Source organism: Otolemur garnettii, unplaced genomic scaffold (assembly GCF_000181295.1).
Source record: "Otolemur garnettii isolate 467f Iridium unplaced genomic scaffold, OtoGar3 scaffold00030, whole genome shotgun sequence".
Lineage (NCBI taxonomy): Eukaryota > Metazoa > Chordata > Mammalia > Primates > Galagidae > Otolemur > Otolemur garnettii.
In genome coordinates this window covers 7,259,676-7,276,308 of record NW_003852425.1, presented here as the reverse complement: position 1 = coordinate 7,276,308, position 16,633 = coordinate 7,259,676, and the positions used below count along the sequence as shown (strand labels likewise).

The 16,633-nt window shown below is 36.9% G+C and overlaps 1 protein-coding gene across 4 annotated transcripts in view; it reads left to right on the top strand.

Annotated features, from left to right (window-relative positions):
- APC (APC, WNT signaling pathway regulator) overlaps window positions 1–16,633 on the top strand; it is a 122,238-nt gene that overhangs the window by 36,811 nt on the left and 68,794 nt on the right. For all 4 annotated transcript variants that reach the window (XM_023512696.1, XM_023512695.1, XM_023512693.1 and 1 more), the window contains exon 2: window positions 3,036–3,188. In XM_023512696.1, coding sequence (XP_023368464.1) covers window positions 3,054–3,188 — 135 coding nt within the window. In that variant the 5' untranslated portion in view covers window positions 3,036–3,053. The remainder of the gene's footprint in view (window positions 1–3,035; window positions 3,189–16,633) is intronic.

Below are 16,633 nucleotides of genomic sequence, written 5' to 3'. Positions count from 1 at the left end.
AATATAATTTTTTTTTAAAAGCAGTTTTTGGCTGGGGCTGGGTTTGAACCCTCCACCTCTGGCATATGGGGCCCTGTTCCTTTGAGCCACAGGCACTACCCCTCAACACATTATATTTTCTGGTAAATTATCTATCTCATTCAGGTTTTTTAATTTGTTTACATAGAATTGAGCAAAGTAGTCTTTTATAATTGTTTTTATTTCCTACTTTCCTGTTGTATTTTTCCTCTTATTTCATTACTATCTGAAAGTGCTCACAAATATATTTTTGCTTTTCCACTAAAACAAAACTTTAACAGCAGCTCCACTAATTTAGAAAAGAATCCCAAACTTCTTAAATTAGTAATAATGAATCTTCCACATATAATCCTAATGGAGTATCTTCTACCTGCCTGATATTTTTCTGCCTCCTTGTCTTAATTTCTTATGACACTTGTAAATTTGTTTTTCAGTGAACATTTGGATAAAAGTCTAGATATCAGTTCTTTTGCTTTTTTCCCCCCTACTCTACATTTGTGGGGTGAGATAATCTCTTTTGTAGGCATCTTAACTACGGAAAAACAAAATTGGGATATTTGCAGACTCTCAGAGGTTTTCCCTTTTCACAAAACAATTACAGCAGCAATGTGATCACACATTTCAAAATTTTTTAAATGTGATAGTGACTTTCAGTTCAGATATATTTGATCTGAAATTCTTGTGATTGCAAAAAAGGCACTGCAAAGTACATTTATGATTTCACAAATTGTATAGAAAATAATTTTGGGTTGAAGAGGAATGACTTTAACATCCTAAAAGGATATCAGGTAGGATATCCCTCCATGAAACGTCTTACGATTTCCTTAAAATTAGATGCTTTCTAGAGTAGAAAGGACTTCAATGATCGAGATTTTGGAGTAGGGGGAAAAAGAATGGTTGATCATCTTTTTGATGGTTTAAATGTCCCTTTGAAGGGTTGAAAAATTTTATTCCTCTGATGTAAAGAGCACTTTTAGTAGTCACTGTTCATCTGGCCTATCTGGCTTTTTGTGATTGTGTAACATTATAATTTCTATATCTCAGCATACCTGGGTATATCTTTTTTTTCTTTATTATTACCTTTTCTCTTCATTATTTTTGTGTAAAATTGCCTGTTAATTTTTATCTGAAATAAAGAATTTTAAGGCTTACATTATTAGAATTCTGTCAGATCTCCATTTCTGTCGTGGTTTTTTAATGTGCTGTATATTTTCAGACCTGCTTGTTCATCGTATGATGTAAACAGAAAAACGATCACGCCTGTGAATTTCTCCTCTATTTTTGAGATGTTACCTCTGTCTTTTTCAAGAAGCTGAATTTCTTCTTTACCTCATCTCTTGGTTGGAGGAGGGGAATATTTTCTGAGAAAGTTATATTACTTATAGTCCGTGTATATAATATAAAATAGAGATAGCCATGTGTGTCTCTATTTTTCATATTACATGGCTGGATACTTTCCAGACAGTTCTTGTATATATTTCCATAATATAACAAATTTACATAGCACTTTCAACCTTCAACTAAAGCAGCAGTTCTCAATGACCCACAAGAACTGTATTAAAGGGCCACGGCATTAGGAAGATTGAGAACCACTGAATAAAGGATTAGTCAACCTTTTGTTACTAATCCTAGTACTATCCCTTTAAGTTATAGTAAAGTAGTAGATGTCTATTTGCAAAGTGAATTAAAATGAAGGAGCAAAAATGAAAGCATGACCAGGCCTGAAATTAAGACCCAAGGCTTTAAATACAAGGCTCATTCTTTTCAACCACAAAGACTTTTGTAGGTGAGCCTCATCCCTCCTCGTGACTCTCCTTCCACCTCAGGTGTCGTTGTGTCAGGTTTTTAGTTGACTCTAGCCATTATAGTCTGATTCTAGCTGAGTCCCTTGATTTCCCTTGTTAGGGCCTTCTAGTTGGTGAACTCCGGAACTGTGACTAGCCAGTTTTATAGCCTGTCTGCCTTATTCCATATATAGTGGATTTCATATTGTAGAAGCATGTTTACGTCAAGATCTGTAAAGTATTACTTAAGTACAGTAATACTTTTACTGTTAAATAATTAAAGACAGGTAGGACTTTGTTTATTCCAAAATGGCGTAAACTAAAAAGAGAATGTGGGTATCCTGAATCCTGCTTGGTTAACCTTAATATAACTCCTAGCATTCTATCATTCTTTACGCCAAGGACTTCTTATTACCTGGCTATCTTCCTTGTCTCTCCTTTCCTAGTCATATAATTAACTGCCAAACTCTGCTTTATTTCTGACAGTATCTAACCTTAAGGTCATTCATTTTCTTTAAGTGTCTTTGGCTTCAGTTTGAGCGTAGCGGGTCCCAAGACCACATATGCCATAGCATGGCCTATTATATTCATGCTTTTGGATAAATGTAATAGAACTTTATATTAGTAATTCTTGTCATCTTCCTATCAAAAAGATTTAGTTTCCATCCAGTGCTGCCCTTCATGTCCATTTTGTTAAATGACAGCCTTTTAATGAGATCTTCCTAGGTTTGAGACTAGCCTTATTATCAAATGAAAGGTGATGAAATAGAATATGTAATCTCATTCATTCATTCATTCATTCATTCTGGCTCTTAAAATTCTATAGCTATCAGACAAAAATCCCAAAATAAGATAACATTACTAATATAAATAAATTTCTTTCAGTGATTGCATTCCCTAAGTAAGAGGATCAGATATCTTTAAAACTTTGAAAAAATTCTTACCTGATAGAAAACATAGCCGCTTGTGAAAAGGCAGATGTATTCAAACACTGCTACAGTTTTCTCTTCTACTTTAGTTCTGTTTGTCTTTCGACTAAGACCCCAGGGTTTCATCCTCTTGGAAAGATGCTGCTACTTGAAAAATACTGTTTTGAGACTAAAATTAGTGTGTTAACAACAATTCTTCTTATTTAGTGTCTTAAGAGTTTTGTTTCCTTTATTCCTTTCTTTAAAAACAAGCAGCCACTTTATTTTTTAGTAGCGTATTTCAAAATGCTTTTTAACCTTATAGGTCCAAGGGTAGCCAAGGATGGCTGCAGCTTCATATGATCAGTTGTTAAAGCAAGTTGAGGCACTGAAGATGGAGAACTCAAATCTTCGGCAAGAGCTAGAAGATAATTCCAATCATCTTACAAAACTGGAAACTGAGGCATCTAATATGAAGGTATAAAGATTGTAATGTTTGATTGTAGTTTATCCATTTTTATTCAGTATTCCCTCTTGTAAACTTGGTGTAAGATACTTCACTTACATAAAAATATATTTTAAGTTAAGCAATAATATATAAATTCTTTCTTACAAAAGTTAGCATTTATATTTTTAAATGAGATGTATTTAATTCATCCAGTAAATCCTATAAAGAAAATAAATGTAAAACTCCAGTGACTAGTTAGCTCCTACTTATTTTTAATCTTAAAAATAAGAGATCAACTTTAACATTACTGAAGCAAGGTTTCCTGTGTAGTTTGTAGAAATCAACCTCATGATTTTAGAATATATCTGGAGTACTAAATATAGCCTTCTTCCCCAACTCTGTCCTATCTTATCACTACTGAAGTGTCACAGTGATTAATGATCAAGAAAATCAGGATGCCCTATTGGAAAGAACCCTGAAGTGAAAGTCAGTACCTGGTCCCATCCCTGATTTTGTTACACACTGAGGGATGTGACCTCTGGTTATCTTTCAGGCATTATAGTAGTCTAGATGATTTCTATGGCATCTTCAAAGCTAAATAACACTGAAAAGACATGATGACCTCCACGAAAATGGATAAAATATTCAGTCTATAGTAGGGAAAACATGTTCTAGTTTCAAAATAATCACAGTTAAAACTTTAGCTGTTTTGATTCCCAGTGACTTAGGCAGATTTTCTTCTTGCTGAATTTAATAACTTCATAGAACCAGAGATCATCAACAAAAATGTTGCCTCCTTTTAAAACCCCCTGCTTTGGGTTGTTTCCTCTTCTTGGCTATTTTAACATCTGAATTCCTGACCCTGTTCTTCCTATCTACTCACTACTCTTATTCTTTACTCATTTCCTATTCTATCCTAGTTTTTTCTGCTGTGCATTTTCAAGTCTCCCTTATTCTCCAGGCTTTTGTATATCACTGAAGTAACTATTTTTGCTTCTCTTCTACCCTTTATATTCAGTATTATAATGGTTCAGCCTTTAATTCATGTGTACTATTCTATCTTTCTCTCAAATTACCAACTTCTATGGTAAACCTGTCTGCCAGGATTGACAAAAGACTATAAATCTTTTGGAAATAAGGTGGATTGTAAACAAATACTAGTTTTCTTTTCTTCTTTTTTTTGGTTAATCTATGGGTGGCTATAAACAAACCTTTTTTTTTTTTTTTTAGTTTATCTATGGATTACTTTAAAAACACCTGAACCAATTACCTAATAGGTTAAAGAAGAGTAGTTTGGTATGTTAACACTGATCAACACAGTGCATCTCAAATTGTTATACATGGCATATGTTTTTTTAAAATGTAAAGGTACAGAATTCAAATATTCTTTCATCTATTTTGGATGTGGTATATTTTGCAGAGAACTCTTGACAAGTCTAACTGGATAGTAAATGCCCCATTTGTAATGAAGTACAAAACTCTTTTTTTAATTTGAGCGAATTCAAAATTTATTCTCAAGCGGCTAAGGCGCCAGCCACATACACCTAAGGTGGCGGGTTCGAATCCCCAGCCCGGGCCCGCCAAACAACAATGATGGCTGCAACCAAAAAATGGCCAGGCGTTGTGGCGGGCGCCTGTAGTCCCAGCTACTTGGGAGGCGGAGGCAGGAGACTCGCTTGAGCCCAGGAGTTGGAGGTTGCTGTGAGCGTGATGCCATGGCACTCTACCCAGGGGGACAGCTTGAGGCTCCGTCTCAAAAAAAAAAAAAAAAAAAAATTTATTGTTGGGAGACATTTTAACATGCTTTTAGATCCATCTCCATGTTGAAGTGGAATGTCTCTCTAGAGCAGCAGTTCTCAACCTGTGGATCGCGACCCCTTTGGGGGTCTAACGACCCTTTCATAGGGGTTGCCTAAGACCATCCTACATATCAGATATTCACATTATGATTCATAACAGTAGCAAAATTACAGTTATAAAGTAGCAACGAAAGTAATTTTATGGTTGGGGGTCACCACAACATCAAGAACTGTATTAAAGGGTCGCAGCACTAGGGAGGTTGAGAACCACTGCTCTAGAGTGACAATACAGGTCACACTCTTAAATTTTACAGTATAATATCATTATAATATTAGCTGGTAATATAGTACAGATTGAGTATCCCATATTCAAAATGCCTGAGACCAAAAGGGTTTCAGATTTTGGATTTTTTCAGATTTTGGAATATTTATATTATACTTAACTGGTTGAACATCCCTAATCTAGAACTGAAATGCTTCAGTGAACATTTCCTGTGAGTGTCATCTTGGTGCTCAAACGTTTGGGATTTAAAGTATTTCAGATTTTTGGATTTAAGATGCCCAACCTGTATACATAATGAATAGTGGCACCTCATATATCACAAATATCAGAATGCAGCCATGAATCAATTAGTTAACACCTGCTTCTGCAGAAATCTTACTAATCCATCCATGTTATTCTTTAGGATTGGACACATGGTATCATAGTAATTACAGCCTTATAGTGAAATTACTTACATGTCTGTTCCCTAAGAGGTAGTATGCTGTTAAAGAGCAGAAACCATGACCCATTTATTTTATCTTAAAATGTTGTTTGTGTAGGCTTGGTGCCCCGTAGCACAGTGGTTACGGCTCCAGCCACATACACTGAGGCTAGTGGGTTTGAACCCGGTCTGGGCCAGCTAAACAACAATAACAACCTCAACAGAAAAATAGCTGGACATTGTGGCGGGTGCCTGTAGTCCCAGCTACTTGGGAGTCTCAGGCAAGGGAATCACTTAAGCCCAAGAGTTGGAGGTTGCTGTGAGCTGTGATGCCATGGCACTCTACCCAGGGTGACATCGTGAGACTCTGTCTCAAAAAAAAAAAAAAAAAATGTTGTTTGTGTAAAGGTACTTTCAGAACCATTGTCACTAATGACACTGGATTAAAGTTAATCCAGTACAATGGTCATTTCCCCCCAGTTCATGTTAGTAGCCTTTGTAATATATTACACAGTCATGCTTCCTGATCATTACTATATACCCCAAAGGAAGGCAAAGCATATCTCCTCTAACGAGATTATTTAAACTAAGCAAGTCTGAAATATATACAGTAGTACCATCTACTGGCAAAAGAGGATACTGCTTTGCTATTGATTCAATGGCATTAAATACAAACTGAAAAAATATTTCATGTATGTGTATGAAGTATGTGGGGGAAGTATGCATATAAGAATCAGAGAAATGAGAACACGTTATATTTGAGGATATTAAGGAAAAGTTTGTTTTTTAGGTATAATGATGGTGTTATGGTTGTATTTAAACATACATATTGAAATATTTACTGAAGAAATTATTTGATGTGTGAGACTTGTCTTTAGAATAAATTGAGGTGGAGGGATGGAAATGGAAGAAGTGGCTATGTTACATGGACGAAGCAAGATTGACCATGAGTTGATAATTATTAAAGTGGGGTGCAGTGATACAAGGAGGTTTATTAAAACGTTTTCTTTACTGATACATATATTTTAAAATTTTTATAATAAAAATAAAATATAGATTGAACAGGTTTTAGATAATTTGGAATCAGATAAATGCAAAATTCTAGCTAAACTCATTTTTTAAGTTGTGTACTGGCAGTACTGTAGCTCAGTCAGCCAGGGCACTGGCCACATACACCTAGGGTGCTGGGTTCGAATCTGGCCCAGGTCTGCCAAGCAACAATGACAACTGCAACCAAAAAATAGTCGAGTGTCACGGCAGGCACCTGTGGTCCCAGCTGCTTGGGAGGCTAAGGCAAGAGAATCACTTAAGCCCAAGAGTTGGAGGTTACTGTGAGCTGTGATGCCACGGCACTCTACCCAGGGCAACAGCTTGAGACTCTGTCTCAAAATAAATAAATAAATAAAATAAAATAAATTGTGTGCTATATTGTTTTATTCCAGGGCTAGAGTTCTTTAAATTGACTCTAAAAGGCTGAGTGTAGCAACAAGGTATATATGGTCAGACAAAAATGTGAAACATTTAAATTGAAAAATTACATGGTATAGGAAGAATTATCTGTAGGGACATCATTAATGAAGCTTTTATATCTCTGTTGTATTTTGACAAAATGAAATAAATACTTATAAATTGATCCATAAACTGTAAAATAATATACATGTAAGGTATGTATCTTTTATTTTCAGAATGTAAGAAAAACAGAAGTGAAAATGAGGTCAGCACTGTGGTGCACACTTGTAATCCTAGCACTTTGGAAGGCCAGGGCAGGAGGGTTGCTTGAAGCTAGAAGTTGGAATCCAGCCTGCACAACATAGCAAGACCCTATCTCTATAAAAAATTTTAAAAATTAGCATAGTAGTATTTGTCTATAGTCTGAGCTACTTGGGAGACTGAGACAGGAGGATCATTTGAACCCTGGAGTTTGAGGTCATAGTGAGCTCTAATGATGCCACTGCACTCTCGCCTGGACAACAGTCAAGACTCTGTCTCAAAAAATTCAGATCGATACATTTCATGTATTTGGGCCAAGTAGTAACCCTCTGAAATGACACAGTTGGTCATAGGTGAATATTATTGATATGACCACAGATATTTCATTTCTAATGAATAATTCTCTAATGTTCCTAAAGTCTTCAAATATTTTTAAAAATGTGATTATATAATGTATTTAACTAATTTTTCAAACCAAGGTTCCCAGATTTATAAATTTAGATGAACATACTCTCCTTCAAAATTACATATGTATTTTTAAAGCTGTAATTTCTCAAAGTAATTTTTGAAACATTTGATCTGGAATTGCTTTGCAATTGTGTTGCATTTCCTTTGAAAAAGTCTTTGAAAATTAAAAACTCGTCTAGATTATATGCACTGTGCAGTCTTAGACCATCCATTCCCCTCTGTAATTAAAAAGCACTGGATAAAATACAAACATCATACTTTAAAATACAGAACTGTGGAACCATAAGGACTGTATTAACTACAATTCCAAAAGGGAAAGAGATTACTGGTTATTTTCTTCCACGGAGATACTGATTCTGAGTACAGATGGAGATTCATCATTGGTACAGGCAGAAAGATTCCATTGGGGGAAAGAAACTATAAACATGGTTTGGCACTGACCACGTACACGGAGCCCGGGCCAGCTAAACAACAATGACAACTGCAACAAAAAATAGCCAGGCATTGTGGCAGGCATCTGTAGTCCCAGCTACTTGGGAGGCTGAAGCAAGAGAATCGCTTGAGCCTGAGAGTTTGAGGTTGCTGTGAACTTCAATGCCACAGTACTCTACTGAGGGTGACATAGTCAGACTCTGTCTAAAAAAAAGAAAGAAAAGAAAAAGAAACTACAAACATGAGGGCAGATAAGACATATTGGCAGTTAGAGAAGCTCCAGATGCATGGCTAAGTTATACAGTGGGACGCTGGCTGAACCTTGTTGTGGTAAAAGAGGCTGGGGACCCTACTGTCACACCACAGGTCTCCTCCTAAATACTTTTGCCAGATTTTGAACTTTGTGGAGCAGGAGATAAAAATCTAAGCTCACAACTTCAAGAGCCAGAATTCTTTAGTTTACCGAGGTAAGTGCCATCTGAGAATAAGGCTGAGCTAGAAAAGCAAAGTGAAATACCCTGTGCTCCTGCAGTGCTTAGGAGACCTACTAAAGGGAAACTTCATTCATGTCAGATTTTGAAGCTGTTTAGGGAAGAAGGTAAGGGCTGAGGAGATGGAGAGCTTTCATATCTGTGATCTAAATATAGAGAGATACCCTCAAAGAATGGGGAAAACCAAACCAGATGTGAACTTAAAACTGTAACTAGGTCCCAACCCATTTTCAGTTCCTGTTTGGATAGAAGATACGTATCCAGTGGAAAGGGCAAACTCGAAATATGATCAGTTAATTTAAGTCTCTCTCGTTCTTGTATACATAATTGGCATAAAGTCAAAAGTTGTAAGAAATGCAAAGAAACAAGAACATTTTATCAAATAGATAATAGAATAGATAGATAACAGAAGCAAACTTGAGAAATGATCCAGGTGTTAGAGTCCTTAGTCAAAGATTTTAACTTAAATATTATAAATGTCTTTAAAAAATGGATGAAAAGATAGAAAATTTTTAAGGATAATTGGAATCTATAAAAAAGAATCAATTACAATCAGTAGAAGACAGAATTATTGAACTTGAAAAAGGCCAGTAGAATATATTCAAAGTAAAACAGAGAAAAAAAACAGTACATGAGAGTTAATGAGGGACACAGACAAGTATAATTGAGAGCAAAAGCAATATTTGTAAAGATAGTGGCTGAGAATTAATGTAAGTTGGTATGAAGTTACTAAGACAATGTGGATACTTCAATTCCTTTCCTTCAGTTCCTTCCTTTTTGGGAGGAAGTATGGAGAAACCTCAAAGAACTCAAGCTAGACCTCCCGTTTGATCCTATAATCCGATTACTGGACATCTATTCAGAAGGAAAAAAATCCTTTTATCATAAGGATATCTGCACTAAACTGTTTATCGCAGCTCAATTTACAATTGCCAAAATGTGGAAACAGCCTAAATGCCCCCCCAACCCAGAAATGGATTAACAAGCTGTGGTACATGTATACCTACCATGGAATACTATTCAGCCATTAAAAAAATGGAGATTTTACAGCACTTGTATTAACCTGGATGGAAGTGGAAAACCACATTATTCTTACTAAAGCATTACAAGAATGGAAAAGCATGAATCCTATGTATTCAATTTTGATATGAGGACAATTAATGACAATTAATGACATGGTGGGGGGTGGGGGAAGGAGAGAGCAGAGAAAGAGAGAAGGAGGGAGGGGGATAGGGGCTCAGTATGTAACACACATCTTGTACCCTCAATGAATCCCCCAAAACAACAAAAAGACCATGTGGTAATTAGACTAGATTAATAGACTAACAAATAAAGTTCAGAAGAATGCCCACACATAGGTGGTCACTTGATTTATGACCAAAGTATCCATGCAAATCAGGGGGAAAGGAGATCTTTTCAATGAATGGTACAGAGGCAATTGGTTATCTATGAAAAACTAGAGCCCTGTCTCATATTGAAAGCTCAATTCAGAATGATTGTTGTGATTAGTAAGTAGTAATTATAAGATGGATTATGACCTAAATGTAAAAGAAATATAATAAAGCACTGGCCATAAAAGAGAAAAAATTGATGAATTAGACTTCATTAAAACTAAGAACTTTAATTCATTAAAAGTCTCCCAGTATTCTTCTAGAAGAAAACAGAGGTAATATCTTAGTGACCTTCAAATAGGCACAATTTCCTAAGATACACAAAGGGCTAAACATAACAGAAAAAATTTACAAAATAGACTCCATCAAAATTTAAAACCTATTTTTTCTAAAGACTTTGTTTAGAATATGTGAGCCATAAAGGAGAAAATATTTGTAATACATACATCTGGCAAAAGACTCAGTTCAGAATATTATACAGAATTCCTACAAACCAGTACAAGAAGACAATTCAGTTTTTAAGATATGGCCCAAAGACTTAAAAAGACAATTCAGAGAAGAAGATAAATGGCCAATAAGCATGGGGAAAGGGATTCAACATTGTTTGTCATCAGGGAAAGGAAAGACTACTTGACTTCTGTTCAAGTGACTAAAATTGAAAAGACTGATTACACCAAATGTGGAGCATTGGAATGCTCAGACGTTGTTGGTAGGAGTACTAAAGAAACACATTGGCTGCTTCTTTTAAAGTTCAATCCCATGAGTCAGCATTTGAACTCCCAGAAATGTACTAAAGTATCTACTTTAAGTGCAAGATTATTCATAGTGACATTCTACATAATGGCTTCCAAACTGGTAACAAGTCAAATGCCCACCTTTAAGAGGAGAAAGGATAAATAAATTGAAGTATACTTATACAATAGGCTACTACATATTACACAACATTAAAACATAATTGAAATATACAACAGCATGGATAAATTTCACAGATACTATGTTTTTGTTTTTGTTTTTGTTTTGAGATAGAGCCTCAAGCTGTCCCCCTGGGTAGACTGCTGTGGCCTCACAGCTCACAGCAACCTCCAACTCCTGGGCTCAAGCGAGTCTCCTGCCTCCACCTCCCAAGTAGCTGGGACCACAGGCACCCGCCACAACACCTGGCTATTTTATTTGGTTGCAGCCATCATTGTTTGGTGCGCCAGGCTGGATTTGAACCTGCCACCTTAGGTCTATGTGGCTGGCGCCTTAGCCACTTGAGCCACAGGCGCCCAGCCCACAGATACTATGTTGATCAAAAAATGTGAGATACAAGAGACGAGATACTCTCTGACTCCATTCATATAAATTTCTGATGAAAAAATCAGAATAGTGGTTACTTCTGGTAAGTGAAAATTGGTGAGGGGCTCAAGAGAACCCTCTTAAGTGCAGAAATATTTTATACCTCCATCTGAGTAGTGATTATATCAGATACTTAGGATTAGTGTACTTTACATATGTATGTTGTATTCAATAGAATGGGGGAAAAATTACTTGGGGGATTAATTTCTATTATGGAATAGCCATAAACCATTCAGAGCAAACTAGTGGGTGATGCAGGTCATCTTAAAGCAAAGTATTATGTTGGATATAACTTATAAATCAGTGTGTACAGTTTTTGTTGGTCAAGTTCATAACTCAAAGCACTTACAAAAATTCAAAGGACACATCACTGGTAGAAGTTAGTGGCCTTCCAAGGTGGCTACTTTGAGAAACTTTTAAAAAATTATCCTTAAACTTCAATTATTTTAATTGCTTTTATGCTTATAGCTTGTATTAATTAATTTCTAAGAATATGTGCAGAAACCTTAAGATATAACTTTAAACTAATACAGGAAAGAAGTATGGAGAATCCTCAACTCAAATTAGATCTCCCATTTAATCCCAAAATTCCACTTCTAGGCATCTACCCAGAAGAAAAAAAAATATTTTGTCATAAGGACATAAGCGATAGATTGTTTACTGCAGCACAATGGACAATCGTCAAGATGTGAAAACAACCTGAATGCCCATTGACTCAGGAATGGATTAAGAAACTGTGGTATATGCATACCATGCATTCAGCCATAAAAAATGGTGACTTTACATTTTTTGTATTAACCTGGATGGAGTTGAAACACATTCTTCTTAGTAAAGTATCACAAGAATGGAAAAGCAAATATGCCATGTACTCAATACTAATATGAAGCCAGTTGATGATCTAATTCACACCCACATAGGAGAAAGCATTTATTAGTTTCCCACAATAGGTATAAGATCTATTTTTTTTTTTTTTTTTTTTTGAGACAGGGTCTCACTATGTCACCCTGGGTAGAGTGCTGTGGCATCACAGCTCACAACAACTTCAAACTCTTGGGCTTAAGTGATTCTTTTGCCCCATCCTCCCAAGTAGCTGGGACTACAGGTGCCTGCCACAATGCCCGGTTGGTTTTTTTGTTGTTGTTGCAGTTGTTATTGTTTAGCTGGCCTCGGCTGGGTACGAACTTGCCAGCCTCGGTGTATGTGGCTGGTGCCGTAACCACTGCACTACAGGCATCAAGCCTAATTAATTTTTAGTAATTTCATTTAAATTCAAGTTAGAGGGGAGTGTTTTATTTCAGTTCAAGTTAAGGATGCTCCAACTGAATGGACACAGTGTAGGAATGTATGGCACACCTTTTGGGTACAGGACATAGCTATAAGAGGGACTCTACCTAACAAATTCAAATATTGTGATTTGGTTGGTTGTACCTTCACATTAAGCTGAAATAAAAAAAGTTATAACTATTATCAATTATTTGTATTGGCTATTTTAAAAATTAGAAAATAAGGACAAAAAGAAATACTGAATCACCCACTTTTTAAAAATTCATAACCCGTCACAGAGGTAGACATGGCCTTTGATAATATGTATATTTTTTCTCTGTGTGTACATTCTATATAACCATGCATTTGATCAGATATTTTGTAGCATACCTTTTCTACATAATATATTTTTTATATTCAGATTCTGTATTTTTTAAAGAGTCAATAGTATTTTATTCTATGGCTAATGCCGTAGTTTATTTAATCCTTATTATTCAGTATGCAAGCTTATTTTACCTTTTAATTTCTTTTTGTAATGTTATTTTAATTTTTTCTCTGATCTTTGTTAAACACATTTTCAAAGACCATTAATATGCATTAGTTTTGAAAAATTAAATATACATACATGCTATGACGTGCCAAGGATTTTTTTATTGTGCTTTTTAAATTTTCAAGTCTTTTGTACCTCTTCTAAGAACAACTAATATTTTAATAATATTATTTTAAAATTAGGCAAAAAGAAACAAACAAAAAAAAGAAACTACTTGTTATCTCAGCCTCCATAGTGTAATGCTGTTAAACATCTGGATGGTTCTATTTTCATCATCGTCTGAGAACTTGTTCACAATGCAGATTCACAGCTTCCACTCCAAAATTACTGAGTCAACAATCTGTGTTTTAGAGAGTTCTTCAGGTGTTCTGATCCATGCTGAAGGTTGAGAACCATTCTTGCAGGCTTTAGAGAAGGATTTAGAATCTTGTAGTGGGAGACCTGATCAAAGCTGTGCTCCGCTGCCTTTCTGCAAGATTTGACTGTTTACAAGATTATTTTAATAGGTTAGACAGAGTTAACAATGATAGTAAGAATAAACTCGAAACAGGTAATGACAGTAAGAATATAAAAGAGATAGCTGTAAGAGAGATAATAGAGGCAGACTAAGTAGAATTTGATAACTGCTTGGGGATGTGAAGCAGGGGGGCGCTAAGGATTTGTGCTGTAGGACAAAGAGAAGGTAAATGGCATTTAACAGAGAGTACAAGGCAAAGAACAGGTTGTAGTAGCTCTAAATGACAATTCAGTTCTGGACAGTTAGATGTGAGGTACACATCATCTAGGTGCAAATCATCTATCAGTCAGTTGGAAAAGTTAGTCTGAAGTTTGCAAATGAGGTTAGAACTGGAAACATATAATTAGAAGTTACCTACCAAGGGTAGTTGTTAAATTGTGAGACTGAGGAGTATAAGAAGTAGGGATAAGATTAAAGGGTCTGCCAGGTGTGGTGGCTCCCAGCCTTAATCCTAGCACTGTAGGATGCTGAGGTGGGTGGATTGCTTGAGCTCAGAAGTTTGAGACCACCCAAGCAAGAGCAAGATCCCATTTCTACTAAAAATAGAAAAACAAGCAGGCATTCTGGCAGGTGTTTGTATTCCCAGCTACGTGGGAGACTGAGGCAACAGGATCCTTTGAGCCCAAGACCTTGAGGTTGCTGTAAGCTATGACACCCTGGGCACTCCTCTCAGGGTAACAGACTCTGTCTCAAAAAAAAAAAAAAGATTGAAGGGTCATTGAAGGACTACAAGCAATAGCAATGGCTGGAAGGAGAATTGGGATCCTGGAAAAAATGATAGGTACCCTTAGTACTATTGGTAGTGGGAGCAGAAAGCAGACCCCAGAGAGCCCTGAGCAGCTCCATCACTGCCCGCCTAGGTACCACCATACATCAGCCACAGCTTCCACAGCCAGCCCCAGTCACCATTACCACAACCATGAACGGTGAGGCCGAGATCCAGCAACCCCCACCCCAGCATTGTGACACCAAGCCTGGCACCACATCAGCGGCACTTGTCCACGGGGACAAGAATGTCATCACAGTGAAGGTTTTGGTAACAGTAAAATGGTTCAATGTAAGAAACAGATATGGTTTCATCAACAGGAGTGACACCAAGGAAGATATATTTGTATACCAGGCTGCCATAAAGAAGAATAACCCCAGGAAGTCCCTTCATAGTGTAGGAGATGGAGAGACTATGGAGTTTGATGGTGTTGAAGGAGAAGAGAGTACGGAAGCAACAGATGTCACAGGCCCTGGTAGAATTCCAGTTTAAGGCAGTAAATACACAGCAGACTGTAACCATTATAGGTGCTATCCACCTTGCCGGGGTCCTCCACACAATTTCTAGCAGAACTACTAGAATAGCTAGAGCTGGGGAAGGAAAAAGAATGAGGGATCAGAGCGTGCTCCAGAAAGGCCAGTCCCAACAATGCCAGCCCTACCACAAAGGTTCCTACCTTACTGCATGCGGAGACCCTATGGACGTCAACCACAGTGTTCCAACCCTCCTATGCAGGGAGAAGTGATGGAGGGTGCTGACAAGCAGGGTGCAGGAGAACAAAGTAGACCAGTAATGTATTGGGGTTATAGACCACAATTCTGCAAGGGCCCTCCTTGCCAGAGACAGCCCAGAGAGGATAGCAATGAAGAGGATACAGAGAATCAAGGAGATGAGACCCAGGGTCAGCAGACGCCCATAAAATCCTAACCAACAAGATATCAGAGACAAAAGCAGCTGATCCACCAGCTGAGGATTTGTCTGTTCCTGAGGCTGAGTATGTGCCGACTTACCATCTTCCCCATCATCCGGTTTAGTCATCCAATAAGAAGAAATGAATATGAAATTTTAGCAGTAAAAAATGAACAAAAGATTGGAGCTGAAGGCCTTAAGTGCTTGCCTTTTGCCCTTTGATGAGATAACTAGAACTATCTTCATTATCTATGCAGCATGGAATTTTTATTGGCATCTTTTGGTAATAATAAACATGATCTTTTAAAAAAAAGCCTGGGTTTCCTCAATACACCTTTAAAGGTTTTTAAATTGTTTCATATCTGGTCAAGTTGAGATTTTTAAGAACTTCATTTTTAATTTGTAATAAAAGTTTACAGATATATTTTTTTCAAAAATGTCAACAAACTGCAAGCACCTGTTAAAAAAGGTCTCTAATAATAAAAAAAATTATAGGTAGCCTGCAGTAATATTAATAGGTCTCAAACTTTCTGAAAGAGATGGTGCCCTGAAGTTTATCGTAGACATTTTAGAGGTATTCCACATATATTGAAGTATCTTTGTGCAAATTTGTTTTCTGTCCCACAGATGTCACATACTCTGGATGTAATATTTTGAATGTGAATACCAGTCACCTTCTGTTCCCACATCTACTTGCCCAAGCCTTCAAACTCCAGCATGTTTTTTTTTTTTTTTAGGCAGAATCTCACTCTGTCACCTGGGCTACAGTGGCATTGTAACAGCTCATTGCAACCTCAACTCCTAGGTTCAAGCCATTCTCCTGCCTCAGCCTCCTGAGTACCTGAGACTACAGGCAGATGCCTAATTTTTTCTGTTTTTTTCTTAAATTTTTTTGAGACAGAGTCCCACTCTTTTGGCTTGAGTAGAGTGCTATGCTGTCACAGCTCACAGCAACCTCGAACTCCTGGGCTTAAGTGATTCTCTTGCCTCAGCCTCCCAAGTAGCTAGGACCACAGGCACCTGCCACAGTGCCCAGCCATTTTTTTGTTGTAGTTGTCATTGTTGTTTAATAGACTGGGGCCTGATTTAAACATACCAGCTCTGGTGTATGTGGCCAGCGCCCTAACTGCTGAGTTA